The 25972-nt window shown below is 35.4% G+C and overlaps 1 protein-coding gene across 5 annotated transcripts; it reads right to left on the bottom strand.

Moving 5' to 3' along the window:
- Positions 1-1105: 1105 nt before the first annotated feature.
- Positions 1106-19220, bottom strand: LOC107817815 (protein RRC1). Of its 5 annotated transcripts, none has more exons than XM_016643693.2 (18): positions 19053-19220; positions 18332-18414; positions 18111-18246; positions 17910-17955; positions 11438-11498; positions 11203-11349; positions 10238-10354; positions 9985-10150; positions 8292-8404; positions 7801-7872; positions 6168-6389; positions 5733-5791; positions 5320-5404; positions 5071-5208; positions 4562-4786; positions 3652-4451; positions 2822-2988; positions 1106-1808 (listed from the first exon to the last, which is right to left on the bottom strand). In XM_016643693.2, exons 2-18 carry the CDS (start codon positions 18392-18394, stop codon positions 1579-1581), a joined length of 2847 nt encoding a protein of 948 aa, XP_016499179.1. In that variant the 5' UTR covers positions 18395-18414; positions 19053-19220; the 3' UTR covers positions 1106-1578. The 5 variants fall into 5 exon arrangements, with proteins under 5 accessions (XP_016499179.1, XP_016499178.1, XP_075102822.1 ...); XM_016643692.2 differs by having other exon boundaries at positions 1106-1811; XM_075246720.1 differs by lacking the exon at positions 1106-1808 and adding an exon at positions 2499-2645.
- Positions 19221-25972: the final 6752 nt, after the last annotated feature.

Raw genomic sequence — 25972 nt, forward strand, 5'->3', positions numbered from 1 at the left:
TATCTGCTATTCAATCTCGATTTCAACGCCAAGTCTTGCATTTTATTTAATTTATTTATTATTTTGGGATCAAATCGAATATTGTTGTTAATGAAAATCTATACATGCAACCTCGTGCCTTTTCCACCACCAAGCCTTTCTTAATGCGCACCGTAACCTTGTTACCATACTACAATCTTGTGTAGGTTTTACACATACCAAAAGTTTCTAAACACATCATTAAGCATGTACTTAGCTGAAAATAAAATTGTAAAATTTATGGGGCTTTACAAAGAGTTTTTCTGAACTCTCATCGTCAGAAAATACATAAAAGTCAATTTTTTATTGGTACATATTTATATATATTAGCGACGTTATTGGTTCCAAAAATTTATTTTGCATTAGAGAAGTGATTAGAAACGCCATAGTCAAGATAGGAAATGTTGAGCTGTATCTCCCAAGTAAACGTGTTCCCTATCACCCCTTCGATTGGTAGAAAGAGCGATTTTAGTGACGTTATTGGTTCCAATAATTTAATTTGCATTAGAGAAGTGATTAAAAATGCCATAGTCAAGATAGGAAATGTTGAGCTGTATCTCCGAAGTAAACGTGTAAATAATACGAAAATTAAGAAGTCTTAAATAGTAACATCCAACCATGAGCTCCTCTTTCTCGTCTTTTTGCTACTTTGTAAACCATGACAGTGAGCCTCTACCACTCCTCATTGGTAGAAGGATGGATTGTTGGTCTCCATCATTTCATTATGCATTGACTTCCCATCAAGATTTGTACCTTTCTAAAGTGGCGAATGGATCTTTTCAAAGTGCCAATGTTTCAAAAGACCTCTTTTATAGCCAAAATAATATCTCGAGTTTCGCCTTTTGAAGCTGTCAAAGAAATAGGAATTGTCGAGTTTCGCTTTAGTGTCTACATGAGATATCCACAGCTATATTCACCAGAGATCATGAATTAGTGCAGATGTTCGGTATATGACTGGTTACAGTAAAACCATTGGTGGTTTTGGCAAATGAGCATCTCCAAGGAGAGAAAAAGTGAAGATGCAGAATCTCCTATGCAAATCTTTTTTTGGTGATAATCTCGAACAAAACATTAATTGATAGGTGACTACTTGGAAACTGCTCTTTCTACTCAGAAATAGTACTCAAAACATGGGACAAGCATGAAGCGAGCGATTAACAATACATTCTCAGATAGTACATTGACCTTATATGAATACTGGGAACGACTAGCTACTGAAGTCCAATATTAGATGGAAGGAACAAAATCTTCAGCAAGAGCATAGCAAATGAAGCTAAAATAGAAGCTGTAAGTAAGTAGTAGTTACAGGCATTCATGAGATTCTCTGCAATTGTACAATTTGCTAGACCATAGAGCTGAATAGCGAAGCATCTTTTTCTCTGTGCAGCGCATAGCATGGGATACTAACAGGAGAAGACCATACTTCCACGTGCCATCGAGGGTCTACATGCAATTCTTGCTACCCAAAAAGATAAAATGCTCAAATGTATATTTCTACTGAGGAATGAAAAGGCAACTACACCTCTGTATTTGTGGCAATTTTGCACAGCGCATATGCATTCATCTGGCCCGTCTTCTCTCCCTGGATTTCTCTCTATCATGATCATCTCTCTCCCTGCTTCCACTCTTCCTTTCCCTCTCACGGCGCTTTTCCCTTTCCCTATCACTATCACGGTCTCGGCCGGAAGATTTCCACTGAGGGCTTCCACTTCTGCTGCGGCTCCGTTGGCGCTTCCTTGAAGCTTCACGAGAATCGTCTCTTTTCTCTCTCCGCTCCAAAGATGACCTACCTGCTGTTTGTTATGAAAGCAGAAGTATGAGACAATTTGTTCACAACCATAAAAACAATTACATAATAAAGCAAGAAGTGACAATAATTCTTTTACTTTGATAGATTACGTGACAAAAGTCTTCCACGAAACATTTCTTACCCATGAAAAGAGTGATGACAATGTATAGAAGGGAGGCAGTCAAGTGGCCTTTCTATGCGCAATATTTACAGCTAATAAAAGCTTCCCTGTCCAGTATCCTGCTCAACCAGATACCTAATCTTCTCTTCTTTTTCTTTTCATTTTTTCCAATAACCGAGCAATCTCCGAGAATCAGCTAGCGCTTGGTTCAAATTACTCTAATGTTCTCCACTTAAACACCAAGCTTTAGTCTGTGGCAGAGCATGAGCTCATTATATGTGCCTAATCCATGCCTCAAGCTATGCTCTTACCACCGAACCAAAACCCTAGGGGCACCAGATACCTAATCTTCTCGTAAATATGAAGATAACCAACTTTATCCAGCAAAGAGTGATACATCTCATAGATGCCAAGAAAAAGTATTATCAAAAGGTTATTGCATCTACAACAGATTACTGAAATAGCTAAATTCTCACTTAAGTGCTAACATGTCTGATGTGTCATTTGCCTCATTCCACTACAATTTCTTGAACTAACAGACACAGTTTAGGAAAAATACAGTCTCCTAAGCAGCAGCTCAGTAACATGTAATCCAGAGAATGTCTGATAGCGCTGTTGAAAACAGTAAATATAATTTGAGCAATTAAACCACCGTCCTGCTTCAGCTATTGTTTACCATAAAGTTCAGATATATATCAACCCCAAAGCATCCGAGAACTGGTCAAAGGGAGGACAGGGGCATAAGGCAAAAACAAAAATTGGGAAAAGATAATTGTCAACAAAAAATATAAGATTAGAGGAGTATGATACTGCAGTATAGACATAAGATCTGAACCTGCACACGCAATTAAATACACAGACATCTCAAACTACTGACAGATTTAGAGCTTTACCTTTTTTGGAATTATCTTCACTGAAATTCAATAAACCAAATTCAGATTGTAGAAGTTGCCGATGGATTTCAACTTTCCTCTCAATTTCATCTGAACTTTTTATTCCTCGCTCTTCTAGAGATTCACGATATTCAATCAATGCAACCTCTAGACGCCTCAGCTTTTGTCTGATAAATTAGTTATGGACCATATCAAAATCCGAGCAGAAGAAAAATGGAGGACTGTGAGTAATAAATCCACAACCATATCAAAATTCAACATACAAGAGAAATTTGACGATTGGCTATATCAAATCTACATGCAAATTGAAAGAAACAGATTTGACGTTTGAGGTATAGAATCCCACAAAAAGTTGAAAAAGAAAGAGAATTTGCCTCCAAATATTAGGAAAATAGGATAGTAGCCTCAGCTTACAAAACTCCGCATATTAACATCCCTGCTATTAAGAATATTGTGAAAGTTAACATGCACAAACTTTCACTTATTAGATTTGCACCCTCTTATCTTTCCATGGAAAAACTAGTAAAATCAAAATGAAGAAACCAGACATCCATTTGCTGGCCTCGAGAAGGTGCTAGAGTAGTTTCTTACCTTTTAAAACTTTTCCTTCAACGATTTGAGATACAAAAGTTAGCAAGTAAATTATAGTAATTTTCATTAAGTTACTAATCCCTTGAGCAAAGGAAGCTTAATCTGAGAGCAATTTCACACCAAAGTTTGTTCATATCTTCCTGAACTAGGAAAGTATTGAAAGTCAAAAAGGATGTCATGACAACAAAATAACACCAATCTCGGAAATAATTCCACTAGGAATGTTTAACTGCATATACCTCAATTCTTCGTTCATTCCACTTTCCGGGTATGCTGAATTGCTTGTGTCTGTTGTAAGCTCTGTATCCTTGATCTTGCTAAGGCCATCACCAGCGTTCTCACTTCCAGATGATGAATATGTCAACCCCAGGTCCCTCGAACTTCTCTTTTGTTCATCATCACTTTCGTCATCCTCCCTGGCCCATTTAGATGTAGGCAAAATTGTGTCATTTTTGCCCTCACTGGAAAAGTCAATTGAATTATGCTGTAGAACAGAAATAGTTGGGGGTGAAGATACAGAGTCTCTTTGTTTGAGTTGCACGTCATAATCCACTTGACTATTCCATGCAGAAGGAGCACTTCTATCCAACTCAAGGTTGCTATCTTTCCGGCTGCTTGGGAACCTAACAGAACTTGAATGGCCCACAAATTTCAAATCTTCATCTAGTTCATGACCTCTCAGCTTTTCAGCCTCTTCCAGATAAAGTAACCGAGCAACCATCATTTCCCTACCGCCTACAATAGACAAACCATTGTGCCTGCATCGTCTTTCTAGCTCAGTAAGGGGAAGGCTCAACAGTTCCTTCGTTGCAGCTCCTTTCCCAATTGCCAAAGCACCATCCGGGTTAATCTTACCGCCATCACCTGCATCATCAGAACTGGTCTTTTGTTCTACTTCAGGTGCATCACCACACAGAGAATGAAATGGGATCACACCAGAGTTCCCGGTTCGAAGAAAGGTTGCTCGTAAACCATTAACATAGGCATCAGAAAACAAAAACCAATCAGCCCACACTTGAAGCACTTTCAGCACTCTTTCCTGCAACAGGAACGGAAAAACTTAACCACACATCAAGGTGGAGCAACAAAAAGAAAAGGTATGAAAAATGCAGCAAGGCAAAGCAAATGTAGGTGACTGGCACAGCTTACTTTAAGTGCCTCGGCAGTTATTCGTCCTGTTATACTTCGGTATAGATCATTGAAGCTTTCCATTATGTCTGGTAAAGAGGCTTCAAATTTGGTGCGATAAGCAGATGCATTCTTCACAGGAGCACTACTATTATGAAGAATATCAGAGACAAGCATGAGCCTAGAAACTTTTGTTGGTATTGGAGTTTCCTTGAGGGTCAAAGACTCTGTCAAAACTTCAACAACCTGCAAAATATCATCAGCAGGCAACCGCGTTAGAATATGTTCAAGAACAAGAACTATCCAAAGCGTATGTGTAACAGACTACGGCAAATTTTCATTTTAAAGCTAAAACACGAAAAATCAGCCGAAACAGATGCAAGTGCAAGTTGTGCAACAAGAAGCATTATGAACATTGACACAACAAAAAGTGAATCAGCAGCTTTGCCTCTGAAAGGTTAAATATGAAAGAAAAGCTTCACGCACAAGTGAGCTCTTTAACTGCTGCATGAAACCATCTTAAAGGTTACCTCTCCAGCAGCATCAGCATTGTCCAAAGCAAAACCCATCGCTTCTTTTATTTGACTTCTTTCTAGTGTCAATGACCGGAGCATATCCTCAAATTCATCCCTCTGAGCATCAGTCAATGTCCTTTCAACCTCCACACGCTGAACAAGGTATAGAAACAAACATCAATTGCAAAGAAATTTATTTAAGTTTCAGAGTCAACATGCAAACTCTTAAATTCCTTGGAATGGAAAGCTAGCAAAAGGGCATACCCTGCTTCTTCCAGCAGCAAATGTGCTCCCAGATTCTTTTTCATGCTCAGCTCCTTTAGGTGTTGGTAGAGGTGGTGGTATCCACCTGCACATGTAAATTAGTTATATTTGAAGAAAGAGTACAATTTTCAGGAGAACTTTTCAAAAGGTTGCAGGACTTCATCAAAGCCTTGCAGAACGCTGCAACCTTTGCAAAAACTGAATGATTAATTCTATTTAGATGATTTCTTTCGTCCACAGCAAGCATATACTGCAGGAGAATATTGGTAAAAGCATCCTACGAAACAGTGGTGACTTAAAGAGTGATGCATTCAGGAATATGCACATGCATCAACTATCTGATTCTTCAGCAAAAGGAAAGGTGCATATGAAATGTGTAACAAAAGATTACATAAGTTAGAACAATGTCTTACCTCCCACTACCAGTTATCATGATGAAAGGCACTGTGCGCCAACGTTGAAGAGTATCTCCCTGTTTTTAACAAATAAGAAAGAAAAATATTTTAGGGAGAGAATAATATAAAAGGACAAGATGTCCTAATCCTGTAAAGGGATGACATCAGATAAACCAGTCTTTCCAATTTACTGATTGACTATGTCATAAGTACCATTAGTCATATTGCTTTACATAACATGGAAAGAGATACAAGTGGACAAGAACCAAATTCTCTTGAGCTACAATTGCATGAAACTATTGGCTTTCCGCCATTGAAGCGTAATTTGAAGTATCCACATGGATTCTAAAAGTGATCGATGAAGTTCTGTCATAAGTATTATTAGTTCCATTTAACAAGAAAAACATAATTTTAATAATACTTCATTCAGATTTTAGAGCTGCAGCAAGTTACCTGAGCAAAAGAATAAAGCCTCCAAACGTAGTAAGTATGCTCCTTTGAGCCAAGCTCAAACAAGAAACTGAAGAGAGGATTTCCACGGCCTCGCTCCATTATGGCTTGTTCAAAAGCACAACCTCCATCAAGAACATACAGAGCCATTGTATCAATAACGTGGCGAAGGTGATCATCCTCGGGTGGAACAACCATAATATCTGGTACATTTGGAGTGAGAACCTGCAGAACCAAAAAAGGTATCAGATAATCATAAATAGGATAAAAGGTGCTTAATAAACATCTTCATTACAGATTGGATATACTCGGGGTATAGTAAATGTGCACAAAAGGACGCATCAGAAGACAGGTTGATCGTTCTATCGATCAAGTTTATGTGGCTAACTTAAGGCCCTACAACTTATCCCACTATTGATTGAGAGTAGCACATACCATCCCAGCATACTACCTGTGTCTCTTACACACTCTTTTTCGAGAGAAGGTAAAAATAGAACTAAAATAGTACAAAGAAATATGTACATCAGTAATCAGTTTCCAAAAGAAAAGCTGAATGTGTATCCCTATCCTATTCTTGTAGAGCATCTATAAGATCTAAAACCATGTACACTGTGTCTCTTACAAACTCTTATGCTGTTATGCATGTTTCCATATTTTGAACGTAAACATTCTATCACCTTAGTTGGACTTAGTTATCCATACCACATAAATAGACACTTTTGTTGAAATATACTTATCTTCTTTTCATGTCCTGGGAATCTTAAATATCCATACCACATAGTAAGAAAACTTCCTGCCAATATTTTTTCTTTTAAATGTAACAAAAGTTTTATTAAAGGATAGCACCCAGAGAGTGCAATGAATGAGTAGTACAACCATATGCAATATGCATCTCAGTACACCTAGTTACATGTGAAAAGAACTAAGGACATTAACCATCCTGTATATTTTCATTCTTACACCAAAAGGCTAAGAGAGCTAAACTTCTGTGCTTTAAGTTATAAATTTTCGTTTTCACTGTCAGATTATCTCTGATTTCTTTCCTTCCACAGAGTCCAACATATAGCTGCAGATATAGTGCTCCACAACTTTTTGTAGTCCTCTTCTGTTCCAACAATGTAGCATGCTATGTTGCACGATACAGGTTTGGGCACCCAACACAGGTGCGGATCTAGAAGTTGGATTCATCACCACCGGGTTTTTTTGTGCTCATCATTTCCCAGATTTTAGTATACTTTTGTACTTATCAGTACAAAATGTTGCATCGTTCACCCATTCAACAGTATGGTACACTCTCCTCGATGTTACTTGCCAAACAAGGAAAAGAGTATTGGGCCTCTTTGAGATAATAAGTGCCAAGCTTCCTCCTGTCTCCTTTTTTATTCCAATAACAACCCATAGCAATTAAAATGCCTATTCTATAGATCAAGTATAAGGCAAAAAATCCAATTTATAAATGAAGCTGACAAAAACCCTTTCAATCTACTCCAATAGACCTAAGCTCTCTGAACATTTTGCTTCACTCAATCATGATATCTTTCAATAACACCGTAAATAAGAGCTATAGAGATCAGATACTTATCCCAAAAAACAAAAAAGAACAAGGAAATGTACAAAGATCAACTAATTATCATACCAACTCAGAGTTCTGGCCTGAAACAGTAGTAACCGGAGGACCTGATGGACCAGATAAGATAACAGTTGCACCCTGAAAACCACAGAAGATAATATCTAGAATAAGTATATGTGCACAAGCTGATATCATTAAGAGAAACAGAGGTGACAATAGAATGCATCTCTAGCTTACTGAACTGCAGTTTTAACAGAAAGCTATTACATGGGAAACATTTCCGAGGTTGAGATACACCACTACAGGATGTCTATACATATCAAAACAACAAATAAGCATGCAATACACGCAACTTAGTTCAACATGAACACCTATGCTTCATCCATTGTCTTTGTTTGTAACATGTTTTCAACTGATCATGCAATATTTTGACATGATATAACTCATTAAATCGTACACTATCACATATTGATTATTAAAAGACAAACTCCTCGACCTGACATTTGTCAAATTAATATGTATATAACAGGGCATTGTTCTCTAAAGAATAGACAAACCTCCTTACTCCTGATAGCCATATGTCCTGGAGGGGGAGCAGGAAGCGCTTGAGAAGGCAGAGAGACAGATTTACCCCACCCAATCTTCAACTCATATTCATAAACAATAACTCCTGGATAAGAATAACATGGTTTTAGATATCAGAAATCCATTGCTTAAAATCAGATTTACTTGGGATATTGCAGAAGATACAGAATATAAAGCAATAAAACGAGTACACAAGGAATTAGAACACGTGCTAGCATCCCCATGCAAGACTATATGACTTCTTAATGACTTTAGTCCAGCTTGAGATGTTCTCCTGGCATGCTAGCATCCCCATGCAAGACCGTATGACTATTTAATTTCCTTCAAAAAGACACACTTCTGGAATGAGTACATATCTGAAACTAGAGGAAGCACCACCTAAGAAGCAAAGTTATTAAAGGCTCGCTTGAGGCGCTTAAGCCTGAAGCTCAGTTAAAGCCAGCTTACGTACTTTTCCACGCTTAGGCAGCGTTTTAGTCTCAACGCTACCGCGCTAAGGCACGCACAGTTGTTAAAATAACATCACGAATAAATTTTAGTGATCAGCAATGAGAGATTAGAAATTTGGTATAAGAAAACTAGCCCAAATAAACATTACACTACATTTCCATCTAAATGAGAAATTCAAAATGGTTTTAAAACATCATGGACATGATTTTTACTTCATATATTTCGCTTAATTATAGGTTTTTCAATTCTTTGTCCAAATAATTGTTGTTCGTGTTTGTAGATCGTTTTCCTCGCATTACATATATATTTCTAGTTTTTTCTTCATTAGCTCCTCTTTGCCAAAGCCCATGCTCTTTTTCTGCTTAGCGCTTAAACCCCAATGAACTTGGGCGCTTTTCTGTGCTTCATTGACTACTCTGTGATGAAGACTATTGACAAAACAAAGGATAATAACTGATCGAAAACCTTGTTCCTTGTGAATATCCTTCTGCTACCAATATATATCTCAAGCGAAACAAGAATCAGAATAGACACAGCAAACAAGGAGAGGAAACCCAAGAAAAGGATAAGGTGGTGGGAGTCACCTGAAACCAATAACTAAATAAGCAAATAAGATCATGAAGCAACAATTGATTGCTTGTGTTAGTACAAAATATAACAGCCTTGGCTATCAGAAGTTTTTTCCTTTTCTCTTCATATGTTTATGGATTGTAAACTCCACATGTATGTTTTTCTTTTCTGTTTTCTTATAAACCGAGAAATCCCCAAGGGCCAATGGCACACAGTTCAAAATTTGGTGGATAATGGGCCCATTCATCTACCCATTCCACTTAAATACCAGGCTTTTGTTTTGCCGCAAGGTTCCAAACTCGTGACATGAGCCTACTCCACACATCACACATTATGCTCTTACCACTAGACCAAAGACTTGGGGGCAACTCCAAATGTATGTTTTTAAACAGAAATATATCCTATTTATCTACTTTCTTTCTGATTGAGGCTACTGATCCCTAGTCATTGAGGATCCTATAACTCCGTACATAAATAGAAACTTAAAGTTAACTTGGTTTAGCACTAAAAACCTATTGAACAATTCCTAGGCATCTTGAGGGGGATAGAAGTGTTCTACAGAGAGCAACACAAATCACAATTATCAAACAAAAAAGACTAGATAAAGAGATTAGAATCCATTCAAATGAAGAAGCTGAAGCTAACCTTCCATCTCATCTTTTGCAGCCTGAGCATCAGCTCTATTCATGAAAGCTACAAAACCACAATTCCTCTGTCGCCTTCTTTCTTCTTCTGTCCTTGGCCACATTATCTTTACACTTGCAATGGGGCCAAATCTCCCAAATGTGCGCAAAAGAAAATTCTCATCAACCTGTAAGTAAATAAAACAAATGGGAACCACATAGAGGACGCCTAAAGCAGCAAACAACTAATTCAAAATTAAGCGCAAAAACCTTACCTGAGGTGATAGGTTTCCTACATAGAGATTTGTCGTTTGTGGATCGCCATCATCAAATGATCCAGGCCTTCCACTAGGATCAAAGTCATCAGGCAGCTCATCAAACCGACTAGATGGCTGAGGAAAGAGTAAGATTTAAAGATTTACAAATATCATTATAAAACACAACAAGATGCCAAATCAAACCTCCATTTGGTTAGGCATAAAATATTTTCAATCACTATTTTTCCACGTCAATGTTTGACGAATGTATCACTTCCAGAAACATTTTCAGGTGTAATCCAGATGCATATATTGGAGGCATGTTCATGTGGTAGAGGGTTTGGGATAGGCCATTGGGGTAGTGTTTGGTGATCCAATGAGTAGCAAAGAGTGAGAAGGAGTCTTATATTTTGTGAACGAAAATGATACAGTTAAAGGATCATTAAGGATGCAATCATTTTTCTCCGTTCGATATGTAACATATCCATAAACAAAAATTAAACTTAACGTGACCAGATTGAAGACAGGAAAATGGATCATAGATGCAAATAGCATGACAATCTGTAATCACCTGATAATATCAGAAATTCATAGCTATTAAACTGTTGCTCTATTTCAGAGAAAAATGATAATCCGTACTCATAGCACATCAGCAATTACAACAAGATGTGTACATGTAAGATTCTGTGCAAACTGTGTCTACTCCAGATGAGGTAAAAGTAATCTTCTAAGTAATATAAATAACTTCTCCAGTTCATACAAAAGATTCAGATCCAGATATGATTGAGAGATGCAACTTTTCCTAGTGCAGCCAAAACTCTTAAGTTTTAACATGTTCATTCTGAATAGAAGCTATTACATCACAAGTTATCTTGATTTTTGTCAAATCCCCTCAGATCTGATACATGAATTCAAGAATAAAAACAGAAGATTAAAACCAACAATCTGGACAGTTTCTCTTCGCCGATTGTAAATCCACTTACAGTAGAATTTTCAGTATGACGATCACGCCACTGTTCACGGTCTTGGTTACGCCTTTCCCTCATTTCTTGTTCATGCTTCAATTCCTCCATGAAATTGTCGATGTTCCTAGACTTGCCCTTCTCTTTTTCCCTCGGCTTATCCTCCTTCTGCAATAGAAGTAACCAACATATTTAGATATCTACTAGTTACAAGTTTACTACTCTTGCACCAAAGAACTTCCAAACACCCACTGACCTTCTTCTCATAATCTCTGCCCTTTGTTGCCATAGGAGGCGGCAAGAAAGAAGGCACATACCTGCAGTACACAAGATACACTCCAGAATCTGTGCTACCAATAACCTTATTCTTGAATAGTGACAGGATCAATAATTTAAAAGGAGAAGATGGTAAAAGATAAAGGATCAATGAGACATGATATAAGCTGAATTATACATACATACAAGTAAATCATAAGTAGCAAAACATGGTTACCACCCATGAGTAAGTATTAGTATTGATGTACAGAGCAGCAATAAAGATGAGTATATATTGATTTACACCTATATAAACAATTAAAGAAGGAAGAAGCCGGTGATCCGCACATTTAATAACAAGCAAAACCACTTGATTTTAATCAATTCATTGTGTTTCCTCCAATGGGCACAGACACTTTATTGCTTTTAACCTGTTCTTACTACTGGTTCTTTGACGTAGTGTCTTCCCAAATCTCTCATAAATATTCGAAATTATTGACCAAGTATACCTCTATTTAGAAGATAGCCTAACCTACCACAGTATCCTATAATTTGCCTGGTCTCTTTTCAAATACACAAACAAAAGAATTCGAAGAGGCAAAAAATGTCATAATAAGGACAACATGGATCTATCTCCAGCTTTTGGAGTCAGCTAGCCTCCTCAGACGAAATGACTCGGTGAATGCTCTACTATGAACCAAATACACTAACGGACCATTCTGTAGCCAGACAAGGGACCAAATCGTGTGAACAATAGGTCACCGGTTCGAGCTGTGGAATCAGCCACTTTTTTTACAAGGGACCAAATCGTAGCCAAATGAACTCAAAATTGGACTAGATTTCAGATGCTAATTTGTTCATTTTTAAATTAGTTGTAGAAAATGGGGCGACAATCCAAGGTGTGGATTAAGTCTTAAGAGACCATAATGTTTCTCCTGCAGATATAGAAATAGGCACACACATGGGTGTGGCCTAGTGGTCGTGGGTGCAAACCTTTGAGACACGGTTTAAATTGCAGCAAAGACAAAACACTAGATGATTTCTTCCCATCTACCTAAGCCTTGGTCCGCAGAGTTATCCACTACCTATGCTAGTGGGAAGTAGCAAGTACCCGGCGGAATAGCTGAGGTGCACCCAAGTTGACCCGGATACCGTTTTCAAAAAAATTGGAAGCAGGCAAGCCCTAGCCCATTCTTCCTTCTTTGTCCTTTCTTTTGCAACACAACACTAGCCTGCTTTTTTCTTTCTTCTTTGTCCTCTCTTTCTTCATTCCTTTTTTTTGGGATAAGGTTAGATATTTTCATTAAATAAAGTACCAAGGAGGTATTACAAAATATAAAAAAGATATCAGCAGTTGCATTGTTACATCATTTGCCCATATCTTCCAGAAAGTCAAAAAGACAATCAAGCCCTCTATGTAACTATTCTTACACCAGTAATATAAACTTTGTAAGCATCTATCTTTTACAGAATATTATGTTGCTTTCTTTCTTCAAAGCATCTGTTATTTCATTCCAACCAAACAGTCCACATGATGCACAATATAACAGTTGGCCAATTGTTTTCTTCTCCTTCCAATTTCCTGGCCGTGCCAACTTAACAGCGAACTCCTCACATTTGAAACCCACTGGAAACATTCAACAAGAGCATCCAAATCTGCCAGACATAGTAACAGTTCCATAAGAGATAGTTGTTGATTCCTAGGATCTCTCACACAAAAGACATATGATGCATAAGGAGAAACCCCTTATTTGCAAAGCATCTTGCATAAGACATGCATTATGAATAGCCAACCATCCAAAACATGTAGCTCTTGATTTCCATAGTATTTTCCAAGGACATTCAACATCCCTTTCCCCTGATTGTTTCAGTAATAGAGAAAAGCAACTCTTTACTAACAAATTGCATACTTGCTAGTAGCCAGACCAGTGAGTCCATTTTTGCTTTCATCAGGAATTGTTGGTTCTAAGATATTTAAAAACTGACAAAAACCCCAACTTCCCAATGGCTAATATTTCTTTGAAATCGCACCTGCCACCCTGATTTAGAATAGCATCAGCAACCAAACAATCGTTATCTGTAGTCGGTCCGTACAAAGAAGGAAATGTACCCTTCAACCCACCACCATCTAACCATATATCAGTCCAAAATCTATTAAAAACCCATTTCCAACTCTTAGAATGATAAATAGCCGAATTCATTCCATAATCTGCATATTTGCTTCCAAACAGCTCAGTCGTTAGGTAGTAACATAGGATTGGGGCACCAATTACTATATTTGCCATATCAATGTTAACAACCTCCTTTCACGATTCTCTGCCCTTATCATTTAACCTCTATAACCACTTGAAAAGCAAGCTCTTGTTATGTCGCTTTAGATTTTTGTCCCCCAGTCCCCTACTTCTTTTATCCAACATTACTATTTGTCATTTCACCATATGAAACTTTCTCCTTTCAGCACTTCCCATAAAAAGTTGCTCCTTAAAGAGTTTATCCTCTTTTCAACTTTATTGGAAATAGGAATAAGTAACATCATATAAGTTGAGATCCCATCCGAAATGTTATTCACCAGTGTAAGAAAGAAACTGTTTGTTCCAACGGACCAGCTTCCTAACACATTCATCAATCACACCCTGCCACACCTTATTTTTATATTTGGCACTTAGAGTAAGCCCCAAATAAACACTGAGAAAAATATCAATTTTACAACCCATAATACTTCAAAAGCAATGTTATACAGTTACTGGCATTGATAGAAAAAATACTGCTTTTTCTAATGTTAATTTGTAGACCAACAACTGCTTAAAAAGCAAGGAGTATTACTCTTAATGCAAAAACTGCAACTTGTCAGTCTCACATAACAATAGTGTGTCATACCCATTACAAATCCATCCAAGGTTTTCAGCTTTTCTGAGCATCAAACCTAAAACCTCCATCACAATGACAAACGAATAAGGAGACAAAGGATCTCGTTGTTTCTTAAACAAACCCTCAGGGTTCACATTCATCAAAACTGAGAGTTTAACCGTAGAGATGCAGAAGGAGATCTATTTCCCCAAAGTTCGTTTTCTTCGACACATCCAGGAGAAAAACCCAACTCTCATGATCATAGGCCTTCTCCAAGTCTAATTTGCGTGCTGCACAAGTTATCCCCTTTCTTAAATGATGATCAATGCACTCAATTGCTACCAAAGAAGCATCAATAACCTATCATCTACCCTTAATAAAAGCATTATGAAATCAGCTTGTTAATTACAGTCTTCAGCCTTTATGTTAAAAGCTTTGCAATTATTCTGTATACACTGCCCAGCAAACTAATAGGTTAGTAGTCTTTAATTCCTACAGTCCTACTGCACCCATCTTCTTAGTGACTAAAGCTATAAAAGTAGTATCAAATTGTTCAACCGTTCTCATAATATCTCTTTTAGTACATGCCAGCATCTTTTGAAAAATAACATGTTGAAACTATCAGGGCCTGGAGCTTTATCACCATCAAAGGGTTTCACAGTAGCTTCAACTTCTTCCTCTCTAAATGGGCTTTGAAGCCAAATCTTTTCCTGCTCAGTAATTCTTGCCAGGTTATTATCCTTCCATTTAGGCCCCCACATTTCTTTTTCAGTAAACAAACTTCATAGAAGTCCAATATATGCTTTCTGATTAATCTTTTATCTTCCACTGATTTCCCACCAGTCTCCAATCCATTTTGTACATGGGCATTTGCAAGCTTGTGAAAAACTGTGTTTTATCACCCTGCTTAATGCCTTAATCGATAAAAATCTTGATTTTGCCTCCAACTTATTTCTTCTGCTTTGTCTATTTCCTCCAGTTCACTGGTGAGAAGTTCTTATTCTTCTTTCAGCTTCATATCATATTGTCATGATCCTGCAGTATGAATTTTTCCAGCATTTCTTTCTTTCTTCAAGCCTTTCGTACACGTCATTGTTCCATTTTTTAATGTCAGCCTTCAACACCTTAGTTTTTAGAGCAGCACCAACCTTGTCCTTCACCTCATAAGACAGCCACCATTTCTTTGTCTTCTCTTTCTACCACAACATCAACTTGTTACCCCCCTCCCATATACCCCTCCATTGACCGTTTGTATAACCAACCTCCGGAAATTCCCGCTCCCAAGAGTAGATTTATTCCCGGCTCCGTAATCTGCGTCAACGACTTCGGCCTGCAATTTATCACATTGCTATGTCACTCCTACCATGCAACATCATTTTTCCCTCCCTTGCCCCACAACATCCCATCCGTCCTAATAACAGTCTTATATTTTGCTAAGTCTACATGGATCCCCATAAATTGTAGGTCCTTCGAGCCAACTTCCTTTTATGTAAGTTTAGGTCTACCTCGTCCTTTTTTAACACTTCACTCACCATGGTTCCACACCTACAGACTGGTGCTTCTGGAGGTTGATGCAGGACATGAATAAACCATCAAAAGCGGCATTCTTTTATTTTACTCTCGATGTGTGTTACTTAAACCTTCTCGCGAATGTGATTATTTCTGATCTTGTCTAATTTTGTACGATCACATATACATCTTAACATCTGCATCTCTGCAATATTCTTCTTGTGTATGTGTTAAACTTTAGAGGCCCAACATTCAACCCTATATAGCATTGTTGGTCTTATAACAGTCGATGGAACTTACCTTTCACTTTGGGAGGAATCCTTCTATCACATAACACTCATGTAAAACTTCTCCATTTCAACCATCCGATTTTGATTCTATGTGTAACATCTTCAACTATCATTCCATTCTCCTAGAACGAGCGTAAATACCTGAATTGTCTGCATTTAGGCATTACAATCCCATCTATTTCACTCTTCTTATGTTGACTAAACTTGCAGCGCATATATCCGGTCTTACTTTTACTTATCCTAAAACCCTTATTCTTTAGAATGCTTCTCCATTGTTCCAACTTTTGGGTTGACACCCTCATTGTTTTCGTCAACTAGCACATCTTCTTTAATTCTAATTATATGTATTTTTTGAAATGGAATGGATTTCAATTATATGCTTTAAATTCAAATTACATGTATTAGACTATTAGCAGCATTATTTAAGGCGTGCTATTAAGCTAGGTGCATCACAAGCTGGAGCTTGACCTCACTTAGATCACACCTCTTCAGTGCAAGCGCTAAGTTGATAGATGTGCACCTCAACATCAATAGGCTCTGCCCCAAAGATGGCGCAATAAACAACAAATATAGATGACAACTACAACTACTATTGTGCTTCAATTCCAAGCTAGATAGGGTCGGCTATATGAATGCTCACTATCCATTTCGCTCCATTTGAATTCATTTCATCACAATATTCAATAAATTGCGATTCTCCGATACTAGAAGTTCTCCACAGTTTATACAAATGCTTGAATGGATACGACGACTCCAAACAAACATAAATGACAAGGTGACACAAATATTTTCAAGACTGATAAAGCAATATAATAAATGTAAAAGAAACATCATTCATGAATATGCTAGTAATGGAAGATTGTCCCACCCTGCATTTGGTGGATAATTTGGAATGAGAGAAATCAGCTTTTGGTGTAAACAAGAATACTTTTAAGAAGTTGAGTCTATTTTTGAGATCTTAGATTATATATGAGATAGGTAAGGATAGGAACTCAGTGCTCTCCTTGTAACTATGAAGGACTACACTGCTTTGTGTAGTTCCTGTTTAAATATATCCTTCTAAAAAAATCAAAAAAACAAAAAAAAATGCTAGTAATTAGTAGTTAGAAATTAGCACAAGAAAGTTACACAGTAAATCCAAAATTAGAAACTTGAAATTGCAGTTGTTTTTTCAATAAGAAATTTAAATTTACTTTTTAACTTGATTGACATGATTTTTACTTCATACATTTCTTAATTACAAGTTTTTCAAAGATTGAACGTCAACATTGATTGGAGTTTTTCAAATCCTCTCCCATATAATTGTTGTTTCTTTTGGAATTTGTTTTTATTGAATTATACTTGTTTTTCTTCATTAGCGCCCTAATCGCTAAAGAGTAAAGACTGAGTGCACTTCAATTATGCTACGCTCTTGAACACCTAATTTCTTATTTCCTTCGACAAAACTTGCATATTATATTTTCTAAAAGAATAAAGAATAATTAAGTAATCAAACTCCTAATGCAATAGTCAAAGGTAGATACACAGAATCTATAATTGACTTTTTTCATAAGAAATTATCATATACGGTAGTAGATAAAGGAGGCACCAAGCTCTCTCTCCATAATACACATTTAGCAACATAGTTACCATTTGCAGGTAAGTCAAAGCAAGACTGAATTTGCAAAATTCAAATTTTTAAGAAGACAAGCTGACACAAATCAATCTGGAAACAAGTAAACATATAAAAGCCTAATAAGAACAGTGATATCGTCATGAAAAACTTGGTATTCAGTATCCTAAATTACAATAACATTGTAACATGGTCAATCAAAAGTATTAGTTTACCTACTCCCCTTCTTTAAACCTGAACCCTCATCTTTAGAATTTCCACCTGCCATCCTCGAATGAATAGAAAAGGTCCATATGTTTAATAATTTGTTCGTGTAAGAGAAAAATCATTTTATTTGTAAGAATTAATAGAAAAAAACTTTTAGGTAATCAAAGAAAGAACGATAGAGAAACACAATATAGATTCTTGCAACTGACCTTCAGAATCAGTCTTCACTTTATCATTCGGATTGATAGTTCCCCCTCTAACAAATGCCTTGGAACCTGGCGCATTATCCACTGAAAACGACTCCACAAATTCTTGATACAGACGAGCTGTTTCATCCTCTGCCCTCTGCCAAAAGAAGGCATACATAGTGAGCAAAAAGGACAATCACCCTTCCAATTTCCACTAGAAATCAAACTTGCTACACTCATACCTTTTTCTTTGCCTCTTCCTCTTCCCTATGCTTCTGGAAAGGTGTCTTCTTCCGAGCACTCATCTTCTTACCAGATATTTCAACTTGAAAACAAAATTATTTGGTAAACATCCTTTGGTTCAGAAAAAACATTATCAACAAAATAATATTCCAACAACTAACTTGGAAAACACATTTATTCCCCCTTGCTCTTCGAAAGTTTGTACTAGCATAATGCCCACAAGGGCACTTAATTATGCTACCCGTACTAGAACCACCATCCAAACACTACTTGATATGCTCATGGAATTTTGTTATAGACATCAACAACTAAGAATCAAAAGAAAGCTCTGAATTTCATTCTAAACTAAAAATTGCCAATGAGGCCTTAGTTTAGTGATTAGCGGGTTAAGCTGAACACGCTAAGACCAGAACATCCCGCGTTAAACTGCAAGGCAGAAGTAACTAAATCCAACTCCCAGTATCATTGATTTGTACTACTGACTTGTCCATTTAAATGAATGAAACAACAAAAGATGCTGGCTTTTAGCTAAGATTCGACCAAGAAAGTACACTTTTCAAACTTAATCAGCAATACCAACGAAACCCAGAAAGCAATCCATAAAATAACATAGAAAACAGTCAAATTCACAGTGCAAAAGAAACAGCATAAAAACCACTCAAACCACAAAAATGTTCCAAGAAAATATTGAGAAATTGAAGAAAAAATTAGGGAGATTACTTAGGAGCTCAGAGAAATGAATTCAGGCTCGCCGGAAAGAATCCACTAACTCTAAACTCTTCTGAAGTGAAAGATGTTGGCCGTCACGTCGTTCATTAGCTTTCCGATTAGCCCTGCGGCTTTTCCTCTTTCTCCTGTCTGCTGCGTGAGTCGTGACGAATCAGGAATGGGCTCCCAAGCAGTGGGCTGCTCTAAATTTGGGCTAGTCTTTTTTGGGCTTACGAACTGGTGATCTCTAATTGCCCAACTTTCCCCATGACCCGGTCCACTTCAAACCGGGTCGACCCAGTCCGCTCCATTAACCCAACACCCCTTCTTCATTTTTGTCCAACACAAAACAAAACCAAAAAAATAAAAAATAAAAGGTGAATTATCACTATTAATAGTTTTATTTTTTGTTTTTTTATATATATAAAAAATCCAAAAATATTTTATTTTATTTTTATTTTTATTTTTATTTTTATTTTTTTTAAAAAAAATATAATAATTTCGGGAATGATTTTTAAAAAAAAAAATAAGAAAAAGGGAAGTATTGAATAAAAAACTGCTTGTAGTAGTAGTATGACAAAGCTTAATCTTTTTTTCCTTAAGATGGCGTGAGCGAAATCCATAGTTGTAATTGTAATAGGAATGAAGTGGGCTGCAAAGATATTCCCATGGTTTTTAGTGCTTGAACATAAGAAAAAATTTTTAAGGCACAAATCAGCCAGTTTGGATTGGCTTAAAAAAAAAATTGTGCTTAAAAGCACTTTTAAATCCTGAAGCTTATTTTATAAATAAGCAGTTATGTGTTTGGATAAAAGTATTGAAACTGAAAAAAAATTGTTAAAGTGTTTGGTAAACAAGTGATAGTAAGCACTTTTTTCTGTTAAAGTGGCTGAAATATCCTTAAAGCTGGTAACACTAAAAAGTAGCTAATTATTACAAGTTTTTAATGCTAAATTGATTATTATACAAATTGATTTATGTCTTTTCATTAAGTTCTCAATGATTAGGTAAAATTATTTTTAATATATATAAAATATTTATTTAAATAACATATAATAATAATAATTTGACTAAAGAAAGAAGTGTGAGGGGAAGGGAGCAGCACTGGGAAGAAAGAAAGGAAAGAAAAAATTTGGGAAAATAATGAATGAAAGAGTAAAGAAAGAAATGAAAGGAAAATAGAGGAAAGTTATGGAAGAAAGGAAAGGAAAAATTTGAGAAAATAATGAATGAAAGAGTAAAGAAAGAAATGAAAGGAAAATAGAGGAAAGTTATGGAAGAAGAGGAAGAAGAAAGTCGAGGCTGCAACAAGACCGGAGAAAAGAAAAGGATAGTATGTTTTAAGGTTTTCTATTGGGGTAATTTCGGGATTAAGAAAAATTATAAGGATAAGAATGTAATATCATTGGTCAAAGCAATATGGCTTTTAAGCCAATTTGAAAAAGTTAAGATTACCCAACTTATTGGTTTTGGCTTTTTTTAAACAGATTTTAACTTTTTTTAAGCCCTTTTTTGATTGTCAAACACTTCCACAAATTAAAAAGGGTCATCCAAACAGGCTCATAGTCTTTCGTATCGTCATCATAGAAAACAAATATAGTATTACTCACCAAGCGAAAATCAGTATTATCATGTATGTTACTTGAAAATCTAATTCCCGAACAGTCACCGGTAAACTAAATTTGGTTTGTTAATTACGTTCATTTATACCTAGTCATGTTTATCCGACCTTGTAGTTTTTATCTTCAAGCAATAGTTAAATATATTCTTCGATAACATCTGTGTGTCCTTTGTGGACGCTGGATTCTGCAATTGCCCTTACTAACAAACTTTTTTTAAACTTAGAGCGAAATCTTAGTGTCGTTCTAAGATTTATGTTCTTTTATCCTTTAATCTCGATTGATAATCTCACTTAACCTTGTAAATTATCACTTAGCATATGTTGTATTTACTTTGCACATTAGAAGCCATCTCTGACGTTGTTGTGCAATATACCAATCGATGATCAATTGATTATGGAGGTTTTTAGCAAGGGTCTGCTTTTTAAATTTAATCATTTTCATGGCAATCTTCGGCTATTCTTTCCAACTTCAGATTAATTTTTTTAATAACTCATACACATTGGTTAATATGGATGTGCAATAGTTAAAAGTTATATATTCATGACTATAGAGTACCTTTGCGCGCGTATCCTAAGATTAGTTAAATAAAAAGAGAAAGAAACACAGAGGGGAAATAAGATTAGGCCTAAACCTCTACAAAAGGCTAATTTCAGAAGAAGGAAAGTATGCTTTTAATTCTCTGTACATGTTGAATAAGAGAAATATACTTACAATAGCTCAAAAAAATGACCTTGTACCGTTGTACGTGCAAATCTCCAAATTTTTCTCCTTTCAGCTCTTAAGTGCAATTGAAATATTCCTAGCACGACTAGATACGAACTAATTATAACAACCCTATACCTCTTGAGTTATATTTTTCTTTTCCTCTTGCCATCTTTATTTATATATTGAAATGTTTTCAAACCTATTTCATGTGTGCAATTTGTTGGCATTCAAATGGGGTTTGAGGTTACCACATTTGGTGAATTATCTACCTTTCATAGTTTGAAGTGTAGGGTTCAACGTAATTTTTCTCTTCATTTTTTTTTTAAATTACTCCACTCACCTAGGTTTTTACCTCGCATTGTGGCAAGGAATTTTGACATTGACCTCGACCTTTGTTTAAAAATAAAAATAGAGGGCAGAATGGAGGGGAGATAACAACCTTAATCAGTATACATAATTTCAACCTTACACATAGTTCCTTCTCCTTCCATTGATGTAATGAATTTTTTTTAAAGGCTAAGCATAGTATTTGTAGATATCGAAATTTTAACGGATCAAGCCCATATAAAATTTGGGCTAAATCCAAGTCTATTAGGGTTTCCTTGGAGGCTACTCTATCCTAACTCTAGATCACTCCTATTAAAAGGGTTACATATCCCCTTAAAAGGGAGATCTCAAAAAATGGAGATCATCTCGAATATCGGATAATTCTTGATAATCAAATACTTCAAGAAGATCTACACCATACTTTCATGGATATCATATACATCCAATAAAGTTTGAATCATCCTACGTTCGAGAAACACGCTGATTCAGCCCTCGAATCACGGAGATAATCAGGAGAGAAGAATCAAAGGAACAAATAGAATTGTACCCGCATCATTTTATCAATAAAACTATGTTTCTTCATATTTATATTGTGATTACAATTTATTTTTGTATCACAAATAATTTGTTGCAAACAATATCAACAACTAAGTGACTCCATATCGACATGGGTCTCTCTTCTTGCCTTCCCCTTTCTTCCAAGTTCCAAGTATAGATTTTTTTTTTTCTTTATCTGTGTACAAAGGTAGACCATCCTCATGATTAGGAACATAAGCATATAATCTGCATATATAAGAGCTCCCATCTTCTCCAAGATTAGCATATAATCTGCCTATATAAGAGCTCCCATCTTCTCCAAGATTAGCAATATGCACGATCATAAAATTTCGTTATCTATTTTGATAGCATAATATGTCAGTACGTCAAGAGACTTAAAGGTTAAACTTCCTACCTTAAAACCTATGTCTTAGCTATAGGAAAAGGGCCAAATATTTCCAGCTACTTTCGAATATTGTTTACATTTACTATCTGATCAAAATTATCTCTACCATCAGCAAACTTTTAAAATTATCCCTTGATCTGTTAGGTAATCTAAAATCTCCCAATTTCCTTTTATTTAAATCACTTATTGTTCTTCTTGCTTCACTATTTTTAGATTTTACTATTGATGTGAATGCTAAATGTACTAGACTATACAAATTATTCATGGATATTTTCAATTACCATTGCACCCACGTATCTTCTTGTGATAATGGGTTTGGAATTGGTTTAAAATTTTATTTATTTTTTAATCATATATACACCGTAAAATTCAATAGGTCTATTTATTATATGCAGTTGCTCATCAAATATATACATGTATATTCGAATATATTTTGTTATTGTCTTATTAGTATAGAGTTCGATCGACTAACTTAAGAGTGCACAATGCGTAGGCATTTGATTAAAGCAAAGTTGAATTCGACAATATAAAGTCCCCCAGGAAGTTTAACTTCTATCACAAATACTTGCAAAGTATCCATACCTTTGGTGCAACGAATTTATTAAAGTTGGGGTGTTAGTAAATACTTTTAAAATTTAGACAAACTACCTAATTTAGATTTTTTAATTTACTATACTTTGTTTACTAACCATTGTATTATTTAATATTTCTTTCTCTTATTTTTTTCAATTAAGAAAGTAGGTAAATATCAACTATTTCGAAAATAGTAAATCAAGAAGAAGAATAAATGACTTAATTAAAATAATTTGGGAGATTCTGGGTCACCTGAGGGGTAATTTTTAAAAGTTTGCTGATGGTAAGAATAAATTTGGCGGGATAGTATAACGATAGGGGTAAATTTGACCGAATAATATAACGAAGGTTAAATATAGACAATATTAGAAAATAGAGAGGTAAATTTGGACCTTTTCCCATATAAGTTAGTGATGGGCAAGGTTAGAAGGGATGAGAAAGTGCAATGTCCTTCCTGATTATCAAAGACTAAAGAGTATAATTTTGCCGTTTCAATTCAAAATTAGCATATTAATCAAGACTAAAGGACATTCTTTTAGCTTTCATGACATTACAATATTACAAATTTACTAGTTACAGAAACACAAAATTGTTCCCTTATCCAAGCAAAACAAAATTATAGTATTTAACCTTTAATAACTCCAAATTAGAGTAATGGTGAATTTAACCCATCTTTGATAATTCAATGGGCCATACCATTATGTCATTTATCTTGTCCAGTGGCTAGCCTCCAACACTTTCCGCACTAAAAAGTCTGTCAAACCAGCCCATTGTTTAATAATAATGGGGTAATAATCACTAAGGTCAAATGAACAACAAAGTGGAAGATGCTTATTCCCTTCCTCTTCAACTAGAGCATCGTCTCATAATCCATTAGTTTTAGCTCTTTAATTTGCTGTGTCGCATTAATTAGGATTTAGGAAATGCTCTTAAACAGACAGCAAATTACTGTCATTGTAATTAGTATTTGGATGAGGGTGTGCGGCCCGAGGTAAGAAATTACCTCCTAATTACCCGTCCATTGCATTTTATGTGTACCTTAGACATAAAATTTAAGAAAGAAATGATGACTTTTGAATTTTATTACTCCCTTCAATCCAAATTAATTGATGTTTTAGCCTCTACAAGCTAGTCCAAAATAATATATGTCATAACATTAGTGTAACTATAAGACTTTTGAAATTTGTAATTTTAAATATGCCATAATATTTGTGTGATTATAAAAATCGTTATTAAAGATAGAGAAGGAAGTTTAATTTAGATTTTTTCAAATTTAGAATGGATCATTCTTTTTAAACAGATTAAGAAAAAAAAATATGATTGTATAAATTTGAAGGGAGGGAGTAGTTTATTGGGAAAACTCGCAAAATAATTCATTTACACAACACAAATATATACTTATCTTGTATACACCGACAGTATAAAGAAATTTTATATTATCAAAAAAATTTAACAATGGGTAAGGTAATTAGAAGGATGAAAAATTGGACAATCCTACCCCATTAGCGGCTTAGCTCTTTGTAGTGTTGCATCATTTTGATTCTTTGTCCACTTTCGTTTCAGTAAGGAACATAATCTGTTATTTTCTTGACTTTTGCTAAATCCTTGGAAAAAATCAAGAATCTCAATCGTAGTCTTAATCCTAATAAAAATCAAAACTGATTACACGTAAGTTTATAATCATCAAAACGATATAATAGCGAATCAAACAAGTTGTCAAAGTGACACCTGAGTGCAACATGGGACCACTTACCTAATCATGATTTTAGGGAATTTATACTCCATAGATTAAATAAAATGTTCAATAATGAGCTGAAGTAATTTTTTATTTTGAACTTATTGTTGTGGTCTTTTGCGGGGAAACCCTTATTTTGTCTGCCACAATTAAGAAATTCCATGATTTTTTGCTTAATATTTGTGGGAATCAATGGAGGCATGAACGGATGGAAGCAAATGAAAAGGGAAGAAATTTGCATTAATATAAGTTTACTACTATTTTACAGTGCTAGTCAGACATGATATTAATTAAATTCATAGCACTTTAGGTCAAGTGGGTCACTTACTGTTTCATTTCCATATTTTTTAGTCCCTCAACGTGTTGGAGTTCCCATCAAATTGAAGTTTATTAAATTCCTCAATCTTCTCCACATTGCTTATATTAGGTGTAAATCACAAATGCCATTCAATATTTGAAGACGTATTGTATTTCGAAGGAATCTTTGATGTACTATAGGTAAAAATGATTTACTATGAGTCAATCATGATTAAACGGAAATAAGATCTTTGTATTACTATTATGCATTACCTATCCAATCCAAAAACAAAGTTTTATTATATGTGTGACTGTAGGGGTGTACATATGCCGGGTTGGTTCGAGTTTTTAAATTATCAAATCAAATCAATTGTCTCAAATTTTTAAATCTATAAACCAAACCAACAAAAATCGAATTTTCAATCTCGATTTTTTTCGGGTTTTCGGATTTCTCGGGTTTTTGGATTTTTTTCCGATAAAATCTTCATACCATAAAATATATAATGTGTGCTCTAATATAATTCTTAGGTCCTAGCAGGATAAAACTATATAAGATGTTTTTTAATAAAATAATACAAAATAATATGAGATGAGTCATGATTATACTAAAATACTCAACAAGTCGCATAAAATAAATATTGTTAACTAATAAGACATAATGAAAATAAACATAATCTAAAATTACTAAGTCATGCTAAAATAAGTATTAAGTATTAATTACATGACTAAA

Source organism: Nicotiana tabacum, chromosome 23, assembly GCF_000715075.1.
Source record: "Nicotiana tabacum cultivar K326 chromosome 23, ASM71507v2, whole genome shotgun sequence".
In the NCBI taxonomy this organism is placed as follows: Eukaryota; Viridiplantae; Streptophyta; class Magnoliopsida; order Solanales; family Solanaceae; genus Nicotiana; species Nicotiana tabacum.

Coding starts and splice junctions, on each gene's coding strand:
- LOC107817815 (XM_016643692.2), bottom strand. CDS start 18,394: ATGAGTGCTCGGAAGAAGACACCTTTCCAGAAGCATAGGGAAGAGGAA. Junction 10,151..10,237: donor TAGGAAACCTATCACCTCAG/GTAAGGTTTTTG, acceptor ATTTACTTACAG/GTTGATGAGAATTTTCTTTT. Junction 1,812..2,821: donor TGAAGATAATTCCAAAAAAG/GTAAAGCTCTAA, acceptor CATAACAAACAG/CAGGTAGGTCATCTTTGGAG.